Source organism: Panthera tigris, chromosome E2, assembly GCF_018350195.1.
Source record: "Panthera tigris isolate Pti1 chromosome E2, P.tigris_Pti1_mat1.1, whole genome shotgun sequence".
Taxonomy (NCBI): domain Eukaryota; kingdom Metazoa; phylum Chordata; class Mammalia; order Carnivora; family Felidae; genus Panthera; species Panthera tigris.
In genome coordinates, this window is record NC_056674.1 from 17,583,896 (window position 1) to 17,597,631 (window position 13,736).

The window sequence follows — 13,736 nt, forward strand, 5'->3', positions numbered from 1 at the left end:
AGGCAAGAGGTATCCTTCCCCTTCCCCTCTCCCTGGTACCTGTAGCAGATGATGTGGGAATCATGAGAAGGAGATGGGACAGCAACAAGATACATAGATGGAGACTGGCCTCTGACACAGAAGGATCACCATACCAGTGCTGGTTGATTACATGAGACTTTACAGGAGAAATAAACTACCTTGAATAAGAAGTACCTGGGTGGCTCAGTTGGTTAAGTGTCCAACTCTTGATCTCAGCTCAGGTCTTAATCTCAGGGTCATGAGTTAAAGCACCTCAATGGGTGTGGAGCCTATTTTAAAAAAAAAAACCAAAACTACCTTGTTTAAGCTACTATTATATTTTGGGCCCCTTTGTTATAGCAACAAAACATTATAGTAACTTATTAGGACGAAAAATAGTCTCATGGGCCCCCAGCTACTAGCTAAGGGATAAAGCTTCATCCTGCCCAACCTCTACTTTACCCACCTCCTATTTCACCCTCACCTAGACAGCCACCTCCAATCCCTCCTATTATCATTAAGTCCTCCAACACTTCCCGGTTTCCAGCAAATTTAATGCAGGAGTCTCAAAAGTCAATGACAAGGTGAATAAAATAAAAATGGGCTCAGGAAATAGGGCCATGGGCACACACAGGGAAGGGCAATAAGAAGTCGAGTTAGTTGGAGCAGGGGGATGCCTTTCCTTGGGTGTCACATCTCATCCAACCCGTAGTCTTCCTCGGGAAAGTCCCCCACTGTCACAACCGAAGGCTTGACGAAGGCACCGTACTTGGCCTGGCATTCGAAGTAGCGTTTCCCATTCACGCTGCAGGGCATGAGGAGTGAGGCAGTTGTCAGAGGGGCCCCAACACGGCTCCCACCCCAGATGCTAAGATGGACAGGCTCACCATATGCACTTAGACACAGAAGCACACATACGCATGTACAGACATGGGCACAGACACACACACAGATGGCTGAACAAGACCACTCATTACCTGCCATCGTTTTTCCCTAGTGGCTCATCATAGCGGACGCCAATCCAGTAGCCACGCTTGAAATCTGTGAGTCCTGCCCAGGGAGGAAATTCCAACAAAACCTCTGAATCACTCCAGATTCATGCCTACCCACTGAGTATAAAACCTGTCCTGGCAAAAACCACTCCTTGCTACCACCCAGGACCATCTCCATCTCCTGCCCAAACTAATACAGTAGCCCCCTTCACTGGTCTTGCTGTTCCTAGCCCGGATCCCCTATTTACTCAATACCCCCAGTCAGAGGAGTCTTTCTAAAAATCTAAAGGAAACAGCACTGCTACCTTGCCCTAAATTCCTCAAAGGCTGCCCATCCCACTCAGCATAAAATCCACACTGCTTATGAACAAACTATTTTTTTTAAGTTTTTTTTTTTTTTTAAGTTATTTATTTAACTTAGAGAACAAGAGGGGTAGGGACAGAGAGAGAGGGGAGTTAGAGAATCCCAAGGAGGCTCTGGACTGTCAGCACAGAGCCAGATGTGGGGATCAAACTCACAAATCATGAGATCGTGACCTGAGCCGAAATCAAAAGTCAGACACTTAACTGGCTGAGCCACTCTGGCGCCCCACAAATGATTTTTGACAAGGGTGCCAAGACTATTCAACGAGGAAAGAATAGGCTTTTCAACAAGTAGTTCTGGGACAACTAGATATCCACACGCAAGAGAAGGAAGTTGGACTCCTATCTCACATTACATACAATTAACTCAAAATGGGCCTAAGACCTATATGTAAAACATAACACTATAAAACTCCTAGAAGAAAATACAGGAATAAACCTTTGTGACCTTACATTAGGCACTGGTTTCTTAGATACAATACCAAAAGCATAAGCGACAAAAGAAAAAATAAATTGGGCTTCAAAAAAATTAAAAAATGTTATGTTTCAAAGGACACTATCAAGAAAAGTAAAAAGGCAACAGATTCCCAGAATGCGAGAAAATATTTTCAAATCATGTATTTGATAAGGGAATTGTATGTAGAATACGTAAAGAACTCTTAGAACTTATGGGCTGAACTGTGCCAAAATTCACTGTTGGCACCCTAACCTTCAGTACCTCAGAATGTGACTGTATTTGGAGACTGGGCCTTTAAAAAGGTGATTAAGTTAATTAAGATTAAGTGAATCTGATCTGATTGGTGTCTTTGTAAGAGGAGGAAACATTTGGACACACAAAGAGACACCAGGGATGTGCCTGCACCCAGAGGGAAGACTATGTGAAGCCACGGCAAGAAGGCAGCCATCTGCAAGCCAAGCAGAGAGGCCTTGGAAGAAACCAACCTGCCAATGCCTTGATATTGGGACTTCAGCGTCCAGAAATGAGAGACATAAATTTTTGTTGTTTAAGCCACCTGGTGTGTGGTTACTTTGTTATGGCAGCCCCAGAAAACTAATACACCAACTTAACAACAAAAACTAAACAATCCTTGGGGCGCCTGGGTGGCTCAGTAGGTTAAGCGTCTGATTTTGGCTCAGGTCATGAACTCAGGGTTCATGAGTTTGAGTCCCGCGTCAGGCTCTGTGCTGACAGCTCAGAGCCTGGAACCTGCTTTGGATTCTGTCTCCCTGTCTCTCTGTTCCTCCCTCACTCACATTCTGTCTCTCTCTCCCTCTCTCTCTCAAAAATAAATAAATATTATTATTTTTTTTTTTTTAATTTTTTTTTCAACGTTTTTTATTTATTTTTGGGACAGAGAGAGACAGAGCATGAACGGGGGAGGGGCAGAGAGAGAGGGAGACACAGAATCGGAAACAGGCTCCAGGCTCCGAGCCACCAGCCCAGAGCCTGACGCGGGGCTCGAACTCACGGACCGCGAGATCGTGACCTGGCTGAAGTCGGATGCTTAACCGACTGCGCCACCCAGGCGCCCCTAAATAAATATTATTAAAAAAAACTAAAAACAAACAACCCAATTAAAAAATGGGCAAAGGATCTGGACAGTTCTCAAAATAAAAGAAATATGGTTAATATCATTAGCCATCAAAGAAATGCAAATCAAGCCCATAATGCTGTCCCATGTCATAGCCACTAAAATGGTTATAATTAAAAAGACAAACAATAAGTGTTGGTGAGGATTTGAGAAACTGGAGCCCTCACACACTGCTGGTGGGAATACACATGGTGTAGCTGCTGTGGAAAACAATGTGGTAGTTCCTCAAAAGGTTAAACAGAGTTACCATGGGACCAACAATTCCACTCCTTTGTGTAGAAACATGAAAATATGTGTCCACACAAAAACTTATACAAGAATGTCCACAGCAGTATTTTTCATAATAGACAAAAAGTGGAAAGGACCCAAACATCCATCCACTGAAGAACAAGTATGTAAGATGTGGTATAGCCAATCAATGTGGTAGTATTTGACTATAAAAAGAAGTGAAGCATTGATACACGCTACAACACAGATGAATTTTGAGAACATTATGCTAAGTGAAACAAGCCAGTCACAAAAGACCATGGATTACATGGTTTACATGATTCTATTTATATGGATTACACATATTATATGATTCCATTTATATGAAACGTCTGAAATAGGCAGATCTATAGAGACAAGATCTGCCTAGGACTGGGCGGGGGGGGGGGGGCATCGGAGTTTCAGAAATGGGGAGTGGCTAATAATGGTTATGGAGTTTCTTTCTGGGATGATGGCTGAACAATTCTGTGAACACACTTAAAACCAATGAATTGTGTACTTTAAGGGGATAAGTTTTACGGTATATGAATTATATCTCAATAAAGCTGTTCTAAAAAAAAAAACCCCACACTGCTCTCCACTGTCTTCAAGGCCCTGCACGGTCCGGCCTTGCCCATGTCCAGACCTCACTTATTACGTCTCACCTCATTTCCTCCCCACTAGCCATGCTGCCTCAGACAGGCCCAGCCTATTCTTGCTAATGCCCTTTGCACTCACCATGCCCTCTGGCTGGAACACTCTTCCCCCTTTCACCCTTTCCTTCAGACAATCCTTCCCCTAGGAAGCCTGCTGGATCACTCTCGAGGAAGGTTCTGGTACTGCCTCTCAGCTCACACAGCCCCCCCAAGCTTCCCACATCCCTGCCCTCATCACTTTGGCCCGTGCCTTCCCCATCTCAGCCCTGACACTGTGCCCCGTGCTTTCACCTCAGAACTAATCCCTCTGGCCTCTGCCTCCGCCATCACAACCCACATTGTTCTGCCTCTGCTTCCCACTTCCCTGCCATGAACACTCTGGGCTGTCACTGTCATTGCTGGGTCAGTCTCCCCCACTGTACTGGGATCTCCTCAAGGGCTGGGTCCCCAGCACTGTCCATCCCAGGCCAGGGCAGAAGGCCTCAGTGGGCCACGTACCTACATACATGACGGTGCCCCGGCGAGGGGGCTGCCCAGGCGCCCGCACTTCACAGCGGCTGCCCACAGAGATGGCACTGGCCTGGGTCTTCTCCTCGTTCAGGCGCTGGGTGGCCTCCGCCTCTTGCTGTGCCCGCTCCTCTTCATTGTACCGGCCTAGCTTGCTGCGCTTCAGGAAGGAGCGGACGGAGTCTGAGAGTGGGGTGGGGGACAGGGTTAGACATGGTTTTCCTGGTGTGGCCCCTGGCCTGATGAGATAACCTTCCACCCACACAGAACCAACATTCAGAGAGAAACTCTTCTGCTCTGAGTGTTGGAGGGCTACTGCCCAAGACCCCCAAATCTCCCACTATAGCCCTGGCTTCTCCCCAGAACCCCTGGGGCCTCCCCATAATCCAGAACCTAAAAGGAAGATGCCTGCTTCCAGTCATGGTATCACCCCTTCTTCCCATGTCCCTTCAGTATTACATTCCCTCCGCCCAGCCTCTCCTTGTCTTACCATTCTTACCAGTGTCTACACATTCTGATCTGTTCAGCTCATGCCCCCATGTGATAACTCACTACCTCCCCCCACATTAACCCTCCCTCCCAGACTTCCCTCTCAGGGTGTCTGCCTGCCTACATTCCCTCACATCTCCCAGCACCTATTCATACCCCACACTTGTGTCCCTACAGCTGTTCCCCAAACCCCATCTGTCCACACACCAACCTTATCCATGCCCTCTACTCGCCCAGGTCTGTGTGCCTGCACTGATCACACCACCGAACATCTCCCAGTGTCCCTGTCTGCCCCCCAACCTCTGCCCACCCGCACACACTCCCTCTGACCCCCGTATGCCCTCATCCATCGTTATGTGCCTGTACCTTGCCTCTGGTCATAGGCTTCTTGTGAGATCTGGTATTTCTCCACCTTGGACACATCCTCATACTCCCCAAGGCGGGCACCACTGTGGTCAATGACCTATAGTGAGGGGAGGGAGGTCAGTGGGGATAAGGTCTGGACTGGGAGGCTTGGGATGCTGGGGGCAGGGGGCTGTACATTGGAGTATTCCCTAGATTTAAGTCTCTCTGTCTTGGAAAAACCACATTCCTTTACTCCTTTACCCTCACCTTTACCCAGACCGTCTCCCCTCTCCTGAGCCTAGCAGAAGGGATGAGAACAAGTGTCCACACTGGCCATCTCCCGTTATTCACCCCCACCCCTCCTTAGAGGCTGGATCTTCCCCCAGACAATCCCCACATGGTGCCACCACCATCAGTGATGATCTCTAAGTCACTGGAACTGAAGGGCAGAGCTCAGGTCTTCCTCACAAGACTTTTAGGCAGCACATCTGTCCTCTCTGGGCTTCTGGGACCCTCCTAAGCTGGCCCCAACCTCCAGACTCTGAAGCATCTCTTCCTGTACCACCCCCAATATTCATGCACTCATTGCTTGCTAAGCTCTTCCACAGCACCCAGCTGGGCTCTGTGCTGGGTGCTAGGGACACAGTGCAAAAACAGATAAACACTTGCCCTCAAGGAGTGCTCATTCTGCTGGGACACCAACCATAAACAAACACGTGCATGCATTACACCAGATGACGACAAGGTCCTATGTAGATAAATACCACAAAGAGGTTTAAGGAGCATGAGAGGGTGGTCAGAGAAGGCTTCTGAAAGGAGGGGATGTCTGAGCCAAGGCCTAAAGGCTAAGAAGGAACATATGGCACCAAGTCTCGGGTGCAGAAATGTCCTTAACCCTTTTCAGGAAGGATGGCTTCATGGAAGCCATCACGGCTGAAGCGGAGACAGACAGGGAACAGTGGAGACACAACAGATCACTACAGACTTTGGCTTTTACCCAGAATAAGTAAAAGCCAGGGGCATCTGGCTTTGAGTAATGAGAAAAAGCCATGGGGCATTTTACCCAGGGGAGGCTCTGGGCCAGGAGGGCCTGACCTGATTCAGGGCATCACAGGCTCCCTCTGGCTGCAGGTGGGTAGCAGACTGAGCGGGGCCAGGGACAGGCTGCTGTGGTGTCCAGGAGAGGGAGGATGGAGGCTGGGTCAGGGCAGGGGTTGTGGGGGAGACGAGTGTAGACTCTAGACAGATTTTGTAGGTGGAGTCCACAGGATTTGCTGTTGGATGGGATGTGGGTGTGAGGTAAACAGAGGGGTCAGCAAAGACTCTAAGGTAGTTTGGCCTGAGCCATTGGCCTAACATAGCAAAATAGAAATGGCCCTTATCTCTGGTCAGGATCACTATGAATTTCTACTTTGTGTATTAAGGATTTTGTAAGTTTGAGGTTACTATTATTTTAAACAACACATATATGTTAAACATATAATTTTTTTCTAAGTAAACTTTATGCCCAATGTGGGGCTTGAACTTACAACCCTGAAATCAAGAATCATATGCTCTACCGACTGAGCCAGCCAGGCATTTCAAATACAGGTAATATTCATAAAGAGGAAAATAGTGTAAAATAAATTCTCTAGAGGCTCCACTTGTGGGAAACCTTTCTTTTAAAAAAAAATTTTTTTTAAACATTTACTTATTTTTGAGAGACAGAGAGAGGCAGAGTATGAGCAGGGGAGGGGCACAGAGAGGGAGACACAGAATTCTAAGCAGGCTGCAGGCTGCAGGCTCCGAGCTGTCAGCACAGAGCCCAACGCGGGGCCCGAACTCACAAACTGCAAGATCATGACCTGAGCCGAAGTCGGATGCTCAACCAGCTGAGCCACCCAGGCGCCCCTGGGAAACCTTTCTTAAATGACCTCAGAAGTTAGAGGCCTGTCTACACCTGAACCCATGTGTGAAAACCTCCTGTTTGAGGATAGCCCTATGCCATCCTATGCCTGACCCACTAGCATCTGGAGGCTGAGGCTGCCTGCGTCAGCCCAAAGTCTCAGTCCTGTGGGCCCAGCACTACCCTGACCAGTTCCCACTATGATCCAGTACCTACCACACCACCTGGGCTGTGGAAGCAGCCTCCTCCCTGGTCTCCCTACTCTTCCTGTCTTCCCACACACAGTCAAAGGGAGCCTGTGAGCACCTGGGTCAGACCAGGACCCTCCTGGCTCAAAGCCCTCCCCTGGCTCTCACTTCCTCCTGCCAAAGGAGAGGCCACTCCTCAGTGCCTGTACCTAACTGTGCTCCCTTCCACCTCAGTGTTTGCACATGGTGTGCTCTTTTGCTGGAGTGCTCTTTTCCCTTTTTCAGTTAATTCTTCCTATTCTTCAGGACTCTGCTCAGGCATCACCCTCTCCAGGAAGTCCTCCCAGTACCGGCTCTCCCAGCTCTGTGATCTCTTCCTATATGGCCTTCATGTCTCTGACATTTCATATTTGTTCCTATGAATATTTAGCTAACATCTACCTCACACACTGTACAGAACTAAAACAGAGGCCTCTTCAGACTTGGCTCACAGCTATACCCCTGGCATAACACAGAGTTATGGACCAGTTCTCTGAGCACACTGACTTGCAGAGTCATGCAGACTGAGGTGAAAATTCTAACTACAGTTCATCCTTAGGAAAGTAAATTCCATCCTGAAGCTGTTTTGTCTTCTGCAAAATGGGGTTAATTACACCATCTTCCAAGTCTTATTTTATGGACTCAGCTCAGTATTCAACAATGATTCACTGGGCATCTTCTCAGTACTAGGCATTATTCCAGGTGCTGGAGGAAATGCACAGTATGTCACAGGGTGCTAGGAGCTAAAGACAAAAATCAAATAAAATGGAAAAGAGAAGAGATTTAAATTTTATACTGAGGTCAATGAAGGCCTCACACTTGGAGGGTGACATTTAAGTAAAGACTGGAAGGGAGGAGTGAGCCATGTGAAGCCATAAAAAAAAGAACCACTTGCAAAGGCCCAGAGGTGGAACCCACCTGGGATGCTGGGATGTCTGAGGAATAAGGGGAGGAGAGAGGATGATGTGAGTTGATGAATGCAGAGGTCCTCAACTTCTCCCAACATGTCCAGTCTCATCACTCACCCTGACCCACCTCACACTCTATACCTTTGTACACTGTTCCCCCCACCTGGCATACCCCTCCCACCCCTTACCCTAAGTCACCTTTCCTCATCCTTCAGGTCTCAGCTCAGGCGTCCCTTCCTTCAAGAAGCCCCTTTTCATACTTCCAGGAGTCAGGCACCTCGCTGGGCATCCCCAGTCCCCTGGGCTTTGCCCACACCACTCTGGCTGTCACTGTCCCGTGATGGCTCTGTCTCTCTCCATGCAGGACTGGGGGCTCAATGAAAGTAGGGCCTATCTTGGTTATCACACAGGGCAACGTACAGCAAGTATTTGTTCAACAAATAAATAAATGGCGGGGAGGCCTCACGTGGATGCGGCAGCCGTCGTCTACGGGGTAGGAGCCCAGCAGTGCATCCTCCTGATCCAGCTTGCTGTAGAACTTGTCATCAGCTCCATACAGCTCCAGTTCCATGCAAGAAGCAGGACTGCCCACCACCAGCTCTAGTTTACACTGCGCAGAGAGCAGTCGGTGAAAGGCTGTCAGCGATCCCACCCTCTGCCCTGGGGCTCCACCCCCCCCCCCTTTTTAAGGTACGTACTTGCAAATTAAATTTTTTTTTTTTTAAGTAAACGCTAAGCCTAACACGGGGCTCGAACTCACGAACCCGAGATCAAGAGTCGCGGGCTCTACCAACTGAACCAGTCAGGAGCCCCGAGGCTCCACCCGTTGTGACAATAACCATTACCCCATCCTTGCTCCTCTAAGACACAATTTAGGACACACCTGGTTATCTTTGGTCATGCCCTATGCAACCTCTGATTTTCCTGGCATCGTCCCCAATTTCTGAATACTCAGACTCCCTCTGGGCCCACCCAGCCGGGTCCCGTCCCCAGTCTGTCCAACCTCTGTTTATCTCTGGCCCCTCCCCGCGTTCGGAAAGCCCCTCCATTTCTTCCTTGCCCCGCCCCCGGGCCCCGCCCCCACGGCCACACCTTGAACTCAGCTATGGTGAGGCTGCGACTGTACCGCTTCTCAGAACGGAAGCTGTTGAGAGAGCTGCTGATGAAAACGGTCACTGTGGGCGCCGACAAGCCCGTCACCTCCATCTCGCCGCTTCCTGCCGGGGTCCGCAGCCAGGTTAGTCGCCTCACACCGGCTCCGCAGCCGCCGCCGCCGCTTCTGGGATATCAGCCCCTCCCCCTGCTCACGACCTAGCCAATCCATGCTCTCCCCCAAGCAGGGTCCGCCAATCGCCGCCGTCTCTTTTCCACGCCAGGAAGAGGGATCTCCAGTGTTCTTGGGTAGCCCCAGCCAATCCTGAGAGGTCTTCCATGTGCGCAGTTCTTCCAATAGCAGCCCGGGAAACGGCCCAGGCGGGAGAAGGGTGAAGCCCAGGGGAAGGACTGGCAGGAGGTACCCCATCCGCGCATGTGCACTGGCCTTCAGCCTACAAAGAGCCGTGGCTTCATTTATGGTCGGCGCTTTGCAAATTACGTGAAGCATCGTATTCCTGGCTCTCGTACCATACTGTTCTACAAACTGGGGAAGTAAGGCCCAGAAATTGGAAGCAGTTACTGCAGAATATCAAAAAACTGAAGCAAGTTATTAATCGAACCTCGGAGCACAGAGACAAGCACAAAGCAGCTTGAAGCCAGAGCATGTGCGCAGCTCCGCCCCTCTCTTGGCGAAGCAACTAGGCTTGATCCTTCCCGCGACCGGTCGCGCGGTGGAGCAAGCGCGGAAGGCTTGGCGGGCGGTGCGTAGCTATGGAACCGGACGGGACCTATGAGCCGGGTTTCGTGGGTATTCGATTCTGCCAGGAATGGTGAGGCCGGGGCTGCGAGTGTGTAAGGGGGGCAAGTAGTGGCCCCAGGACTGACCTCTGTCTCCTCCCTCCCCACAGTAACAACATGCTTTACCCCAAGGAGGACAAGGAGAACCGCATTCTGCTCTACGCGGTGAGCACGAGCCCACGGAGCGCTGGGGTCTTTCCAGAGGGATCCACCTGTTCCCAGCGTGGCCCCATCTTACTCCACATGACCCTTACTTCTTTTTACGCCCCTTACGTGTTTTGGTCTTGCCTCCTGACTGTCCCACGAGTTAACCCCCACTGTCTTGTCCATCCCCGAGGTGATTCTCGGTATACCCCATTATTCCAGCTTCGAAACTCCATGCTATAGTAATTCCCTCTGGGGAAGACCCAGCCTTCCCTTCCAATCCCTTCCGAGACCTCCCCGTAAACCCTTTCCCGCAACCCCTTTCCCGCAACCCTTGCCCTTTCGTAGTGCCGGAATTGTGATTACCAGCAGGAAGCCGACAACAGCTGCATCTACGTCAACAAAATCACGCACGAAGTGGAGTGAGTGGCAGGACTCAGAGCCTGGGGAAGGGGTTGTTGGCTTGAGAGACCTGGTCTGGGCATAATTATTCGCTCTCTGTTCCCTCAGCGAACTGACCCAGATCATCGCTGACGTGTCCCAGGACCCCACGTTGCCGCGGACCGAGGACCACCCGTGCCAAAAGTGAGCGCGCCGTTCATATTGGGGATGGAGAGTGGCTCGTCCTCACTAGGTGAAGGGAGGAGGGAAGGGGATGGTAGGCTGAGTGGCTGACTGCCCTCTCAGGTGTGGCCACAAGGAGGCGGTGTTCTTCCAGTCACATAGTGCCCGGGCCGAGGTGAGTGGCAGGAGGAAGGCTTTCTGGGTATCCCAGGCTTGGTCCTTACCGGGGGTGGGGATACCGACATTTGGGGGGACCCTGCCCTTCCTGGCATACTGAGCTGGACCATTACCAATGGGGAAAGCCCCTTTGCCTGTTATCTTGGGGTGAGGCTCTGCTGGATGGAGGTTCCATGTTGTACCCTTCCTAACCGGGCAACCTTTCTGCCAGGACGCCATGCGCTTGTACTATGTGTGCACGGCCCCACACTGTGGCCACCGCTGGACCGAGTGAATCATCCTTTCCCACGTGTAATAAATACTGTGTTCTGTGCGTGCATTTCCTGCATTTATTTGCCTCTCATGTGTTGTGTGGGTGCACAGTCTCAACACAGTGCAGGGCACGATGCTGCACATAGGTGTCAGGCCGCGAGCATGTGAAGCCACAGTCCTCACACACATGCAGCTTCTCCCGGCGCTCACGATAAGCGTAGCTGGCTGGCTGCCCGTGCACCTTAGCAAGATGAGCTTCAAGTGAGCAGCGCTGAGTAAATGCTTTCCCGCAAGCTCCACAGCGGAATGGCCGGATCCCTGCACAGGTGGGCAGAGGGGGAGAGGACAGACAGGACAATGGCCTCCAAGCTAAGTCTCCCCACCTTAACCTCCATGAGCATTCCCCCATTCCTACTCCAAGTTGTCCGGACTCCTCGGTCTGTCCCACCATCTTCTACCTCCACCTGCTACAAACAGGACCAGATACCTGTGTTCCCACCCTCCTCATCAGGATATTCCTTCCCCAGGGGCGAAGGAGGAGGCTTTACCTTGCACCTTCAATCTAGATCCATGTATCCACTACTGTCCTCGTTGTTCACGCCTCTACCCTCGCGTCACCGTACACCCACCCGACTGGGATCAGTCTCCTGATGGCTGAGTCTCCACCCCATATACACAAACACTGGAAACTCCATATCCTGGGCACCTCTCTCCATTTCATCCCAGACCCTCCCGGGACCCAGCTGCCCTTCTCTGTCCCTGCCACTCCTCACCAGTGTGAGTCCTCATGTGGCGCTTGAGGTCGAAGGCATCGTGAAAGCCCTTGCCACAGCAGCGGCACACGTGGCGGCGTGCAGGGCTGTGGCACTTGAGGTGCCGTGTCAGCATGCGCTGCAAAGGGAAGGCCTTGGGGCAGAGTGGGCAGCCAAGTGTCCCAGGGCCCCTGGGAGTGGAGGCCAGACTGCCCTGCATAGGCTGTGGGAGGGACATGGGAGTTAGACCCCCTGGCTGGAGCAAATGGAAAAACTAGAACCAGGAACCAAGGAGGTCTGGGAAGGCCAGAGACTGCCTGCTATTCGTGTGTGCAAATGCCACCCTGTCTCCGAGGCCTTCCCTGACCCCCATTGCCTTTACCTTGCTTTATTTCTCCATTTATACATCTCCCAACGTGACCTTTTTCTAGTTTTCTTGTCAAGCCCCCAACAGATTATAAGCTCCAGGAAGGAATTTTTGTCTTATTCTTGCTAAATAGCAATTGCCTAAAACAGTTCCTGGCTTTCAATAAATACTGAAATAATCTGTCACCTTTATCTTCTGGCTAGAGTTTTCCTACTTCCAGGGCATGCACAGCTGAATATCCCTTCTGAGAGTCCCTAGTCTTCCCCCATCCTTGCTCCTGTCACCTTGTCTGATCCTGACCTAAAGGAAATCACCATCCACTTGGCTTGAATCTTGTTCTGCTCCCACTGGACAGAGAGATCTCTGGGGATAGGAAATGTGGCTGCCCAGCTTAGGGAAAGGGTGCCTGGGATGAAGCCTAACATCTCTACCAAGAAAGCAAAGGCATTTCCAGCAGTGAGAACAACAGGTGGAAAGGTCCTGAGGCTGGGGGGGTGGAGGGGGCATGAGCAAATGGGCTCAAGGGAGTGAGAGGCAGGCTGAGAGTGGGTAGGGATGAAACGAAGCAGGGTCTTGTGGTCCAGCTGCAGACTCACCGCTGCCCAAGAGTCCCCAAGGCCAGAAGACTGGTGTGCTGATGGGCCCCGCTGGTTGCTGCAGTCTGAGGAGAGAAGCCAGACATGGTGATGCTTTGTGTCTTACCTGCCCCTCGCCTCCAGGCCCAGTGAGGGGCCCACCTGGGACATAGGCATCTCCCCGGAGCTGGTCAGGCAAGTGGCCCCAGTTGGATGGCTGTGGACGCCGACTCCTGACCAGGAAGACACGGGGCATCACCTCCCGGAATGGTGAGATGGCACTCCACGCACGACTGCCTCCTCCACCTGTGGTCACACCTCAGCCCCAGGATGACTAGGAGGGAAGAGGGAAGGGAAGGGGGAGCCACAGAGGACCTGCATTCTCTCCATGCAAATTTTGTGACAAGCCCAGGGACTTAGCTGGCTTCAGTTACCTCTGCCTCAGATGGGACCTACCATTCCTCCCCCTTCTCCTACACCAGGTTCCTGAGGGCACTCTCCAGCCACCAGGGGCAGCCAAGTGCTGGGACCCCCCCCCCCCCCCCCCCCCCCCCCCGCCAGAAGGTCAAGCAAGGGCAAGATTAGAGCCTAGCTAGCTGCTGCATGTGGGGAAAAGAAAAAGAGACTCCAGGAAGGCTGTCTTCTCAAAGTAGCAGCTGGGCCAAGGACCTGAGGGGTCTGTTTGCCAGGCAAATCAGTCACCACCGGACATCCAACAACCTGCTTGGTTATTCAAATCACAGCAGCTGTCTGAGAAGCAGGAGAGGGGGGTGGTGGCTGTGATTGCTTGCTCCAGAGGGTG

At 51.4% G+C, this 13,736-nt stretch overlaps 3 protein-coding genes across 5 annotated transcripts; 1 reads left to right on the plus strand and 2 right to left on the minus strand.

Annotated features, from left to right (window-relative positions):
- Window positions 1-533: 533 nt before the first annotated feature.
- Window positions 534-9,510, minus strand: TBCB (tubulin folding cofactor B). 2 transcript variants are annotated; one of them, XM_007096814.3, is made up of 6 exons: window positions 9,303-9,510; window positions 8,677-8,820; window positions 5,212-5,308; window positions 4,348-4,539; window positions 978-1,050; window positions 534-805 (listed from the first exon to the last, which is right to left on the minus strand). In XM_007096814.3, the coding sequence occupies exons 1-6, from the start codon at window positions 9,414-9,416 to the stop codon at window positions 691-693; spliced, it is 735 nt and encodes a 244-aa protein (XP_007096876.1). In that variant the 5' UTR covers window positions 9,417-9,510; the 3' UTR covers window positions 534-690. The 2 variants fall into 2 exon arrangements, with proteins under 2 accessions (XP_007096876.1, XP_042825017.1); XM_042969083.1 differs by lacking the exon at window positions 9,303-9,510 and adding an exon at window positions 9,094-9,200.
- A 98-nt stretch (window positions 9,511-9,608) lies between these two features.
- Window positions 9,609-11,307, plus strand: POLR2I (RNA polymerase II subunit I). 2 transcript variants are annotated; one of them, XM_007096816.3, is made up of 6 exons: window positions 9,609-10,066; window positions 10,214-10,268; window positions 10,596-10,669; window positions 10,758-10,832; window positions 10,935-10,986; window positions 11,200-11,307. In XM_007096816.3, the coding sequence occupies exons 2-6, from the start codon at window positions 10,221-10,223 to the stop codon at window positions 11,260-11,262; spliced, it is 312 nt and encodes a 103-aa protein (XP_007096878.1). In that variant the 5' UTR covers window positions 9,609-10,066; window positions 10,214-10,220; the 3' UTR covers window positions 11,263-11,307. The 2 variants fall into 2 exon arrangements, with proteins under 2 accessions (XP_007096878.1, XP_007096877.1); XM_007096815.3 differs by having other exon boundaries at window positions 9,664-10,135.
- A 21-nt stretch (window positions 11,308-11,328) lies between these two features.
- On the minus strand, window positions 11,329-13,465 carry OVOL3 (ovo like zinc finger 3). The gene is made up of 4 exons (XM_015544152.2): window positions 13,097-13,465; window positions 12,956-13,020; window positions 12,014-12,215; window positions 11,329-11,558 (listed from the first exon to the last, which is right to left on the minus strand). The coding sequence occupies exons 1-4, from the start codon at window positions 13,188-13,190 to the stop codon at window positions 11,329-11,331; spliced, it is 591 nt and encodes a 196-aa protein (XP_015399638.1). The 5' UTR covers window positions 13,191-13,465.
- Between the last annotated feature and the right edge of the window lie 271 nt (window positions 13,466-13,736).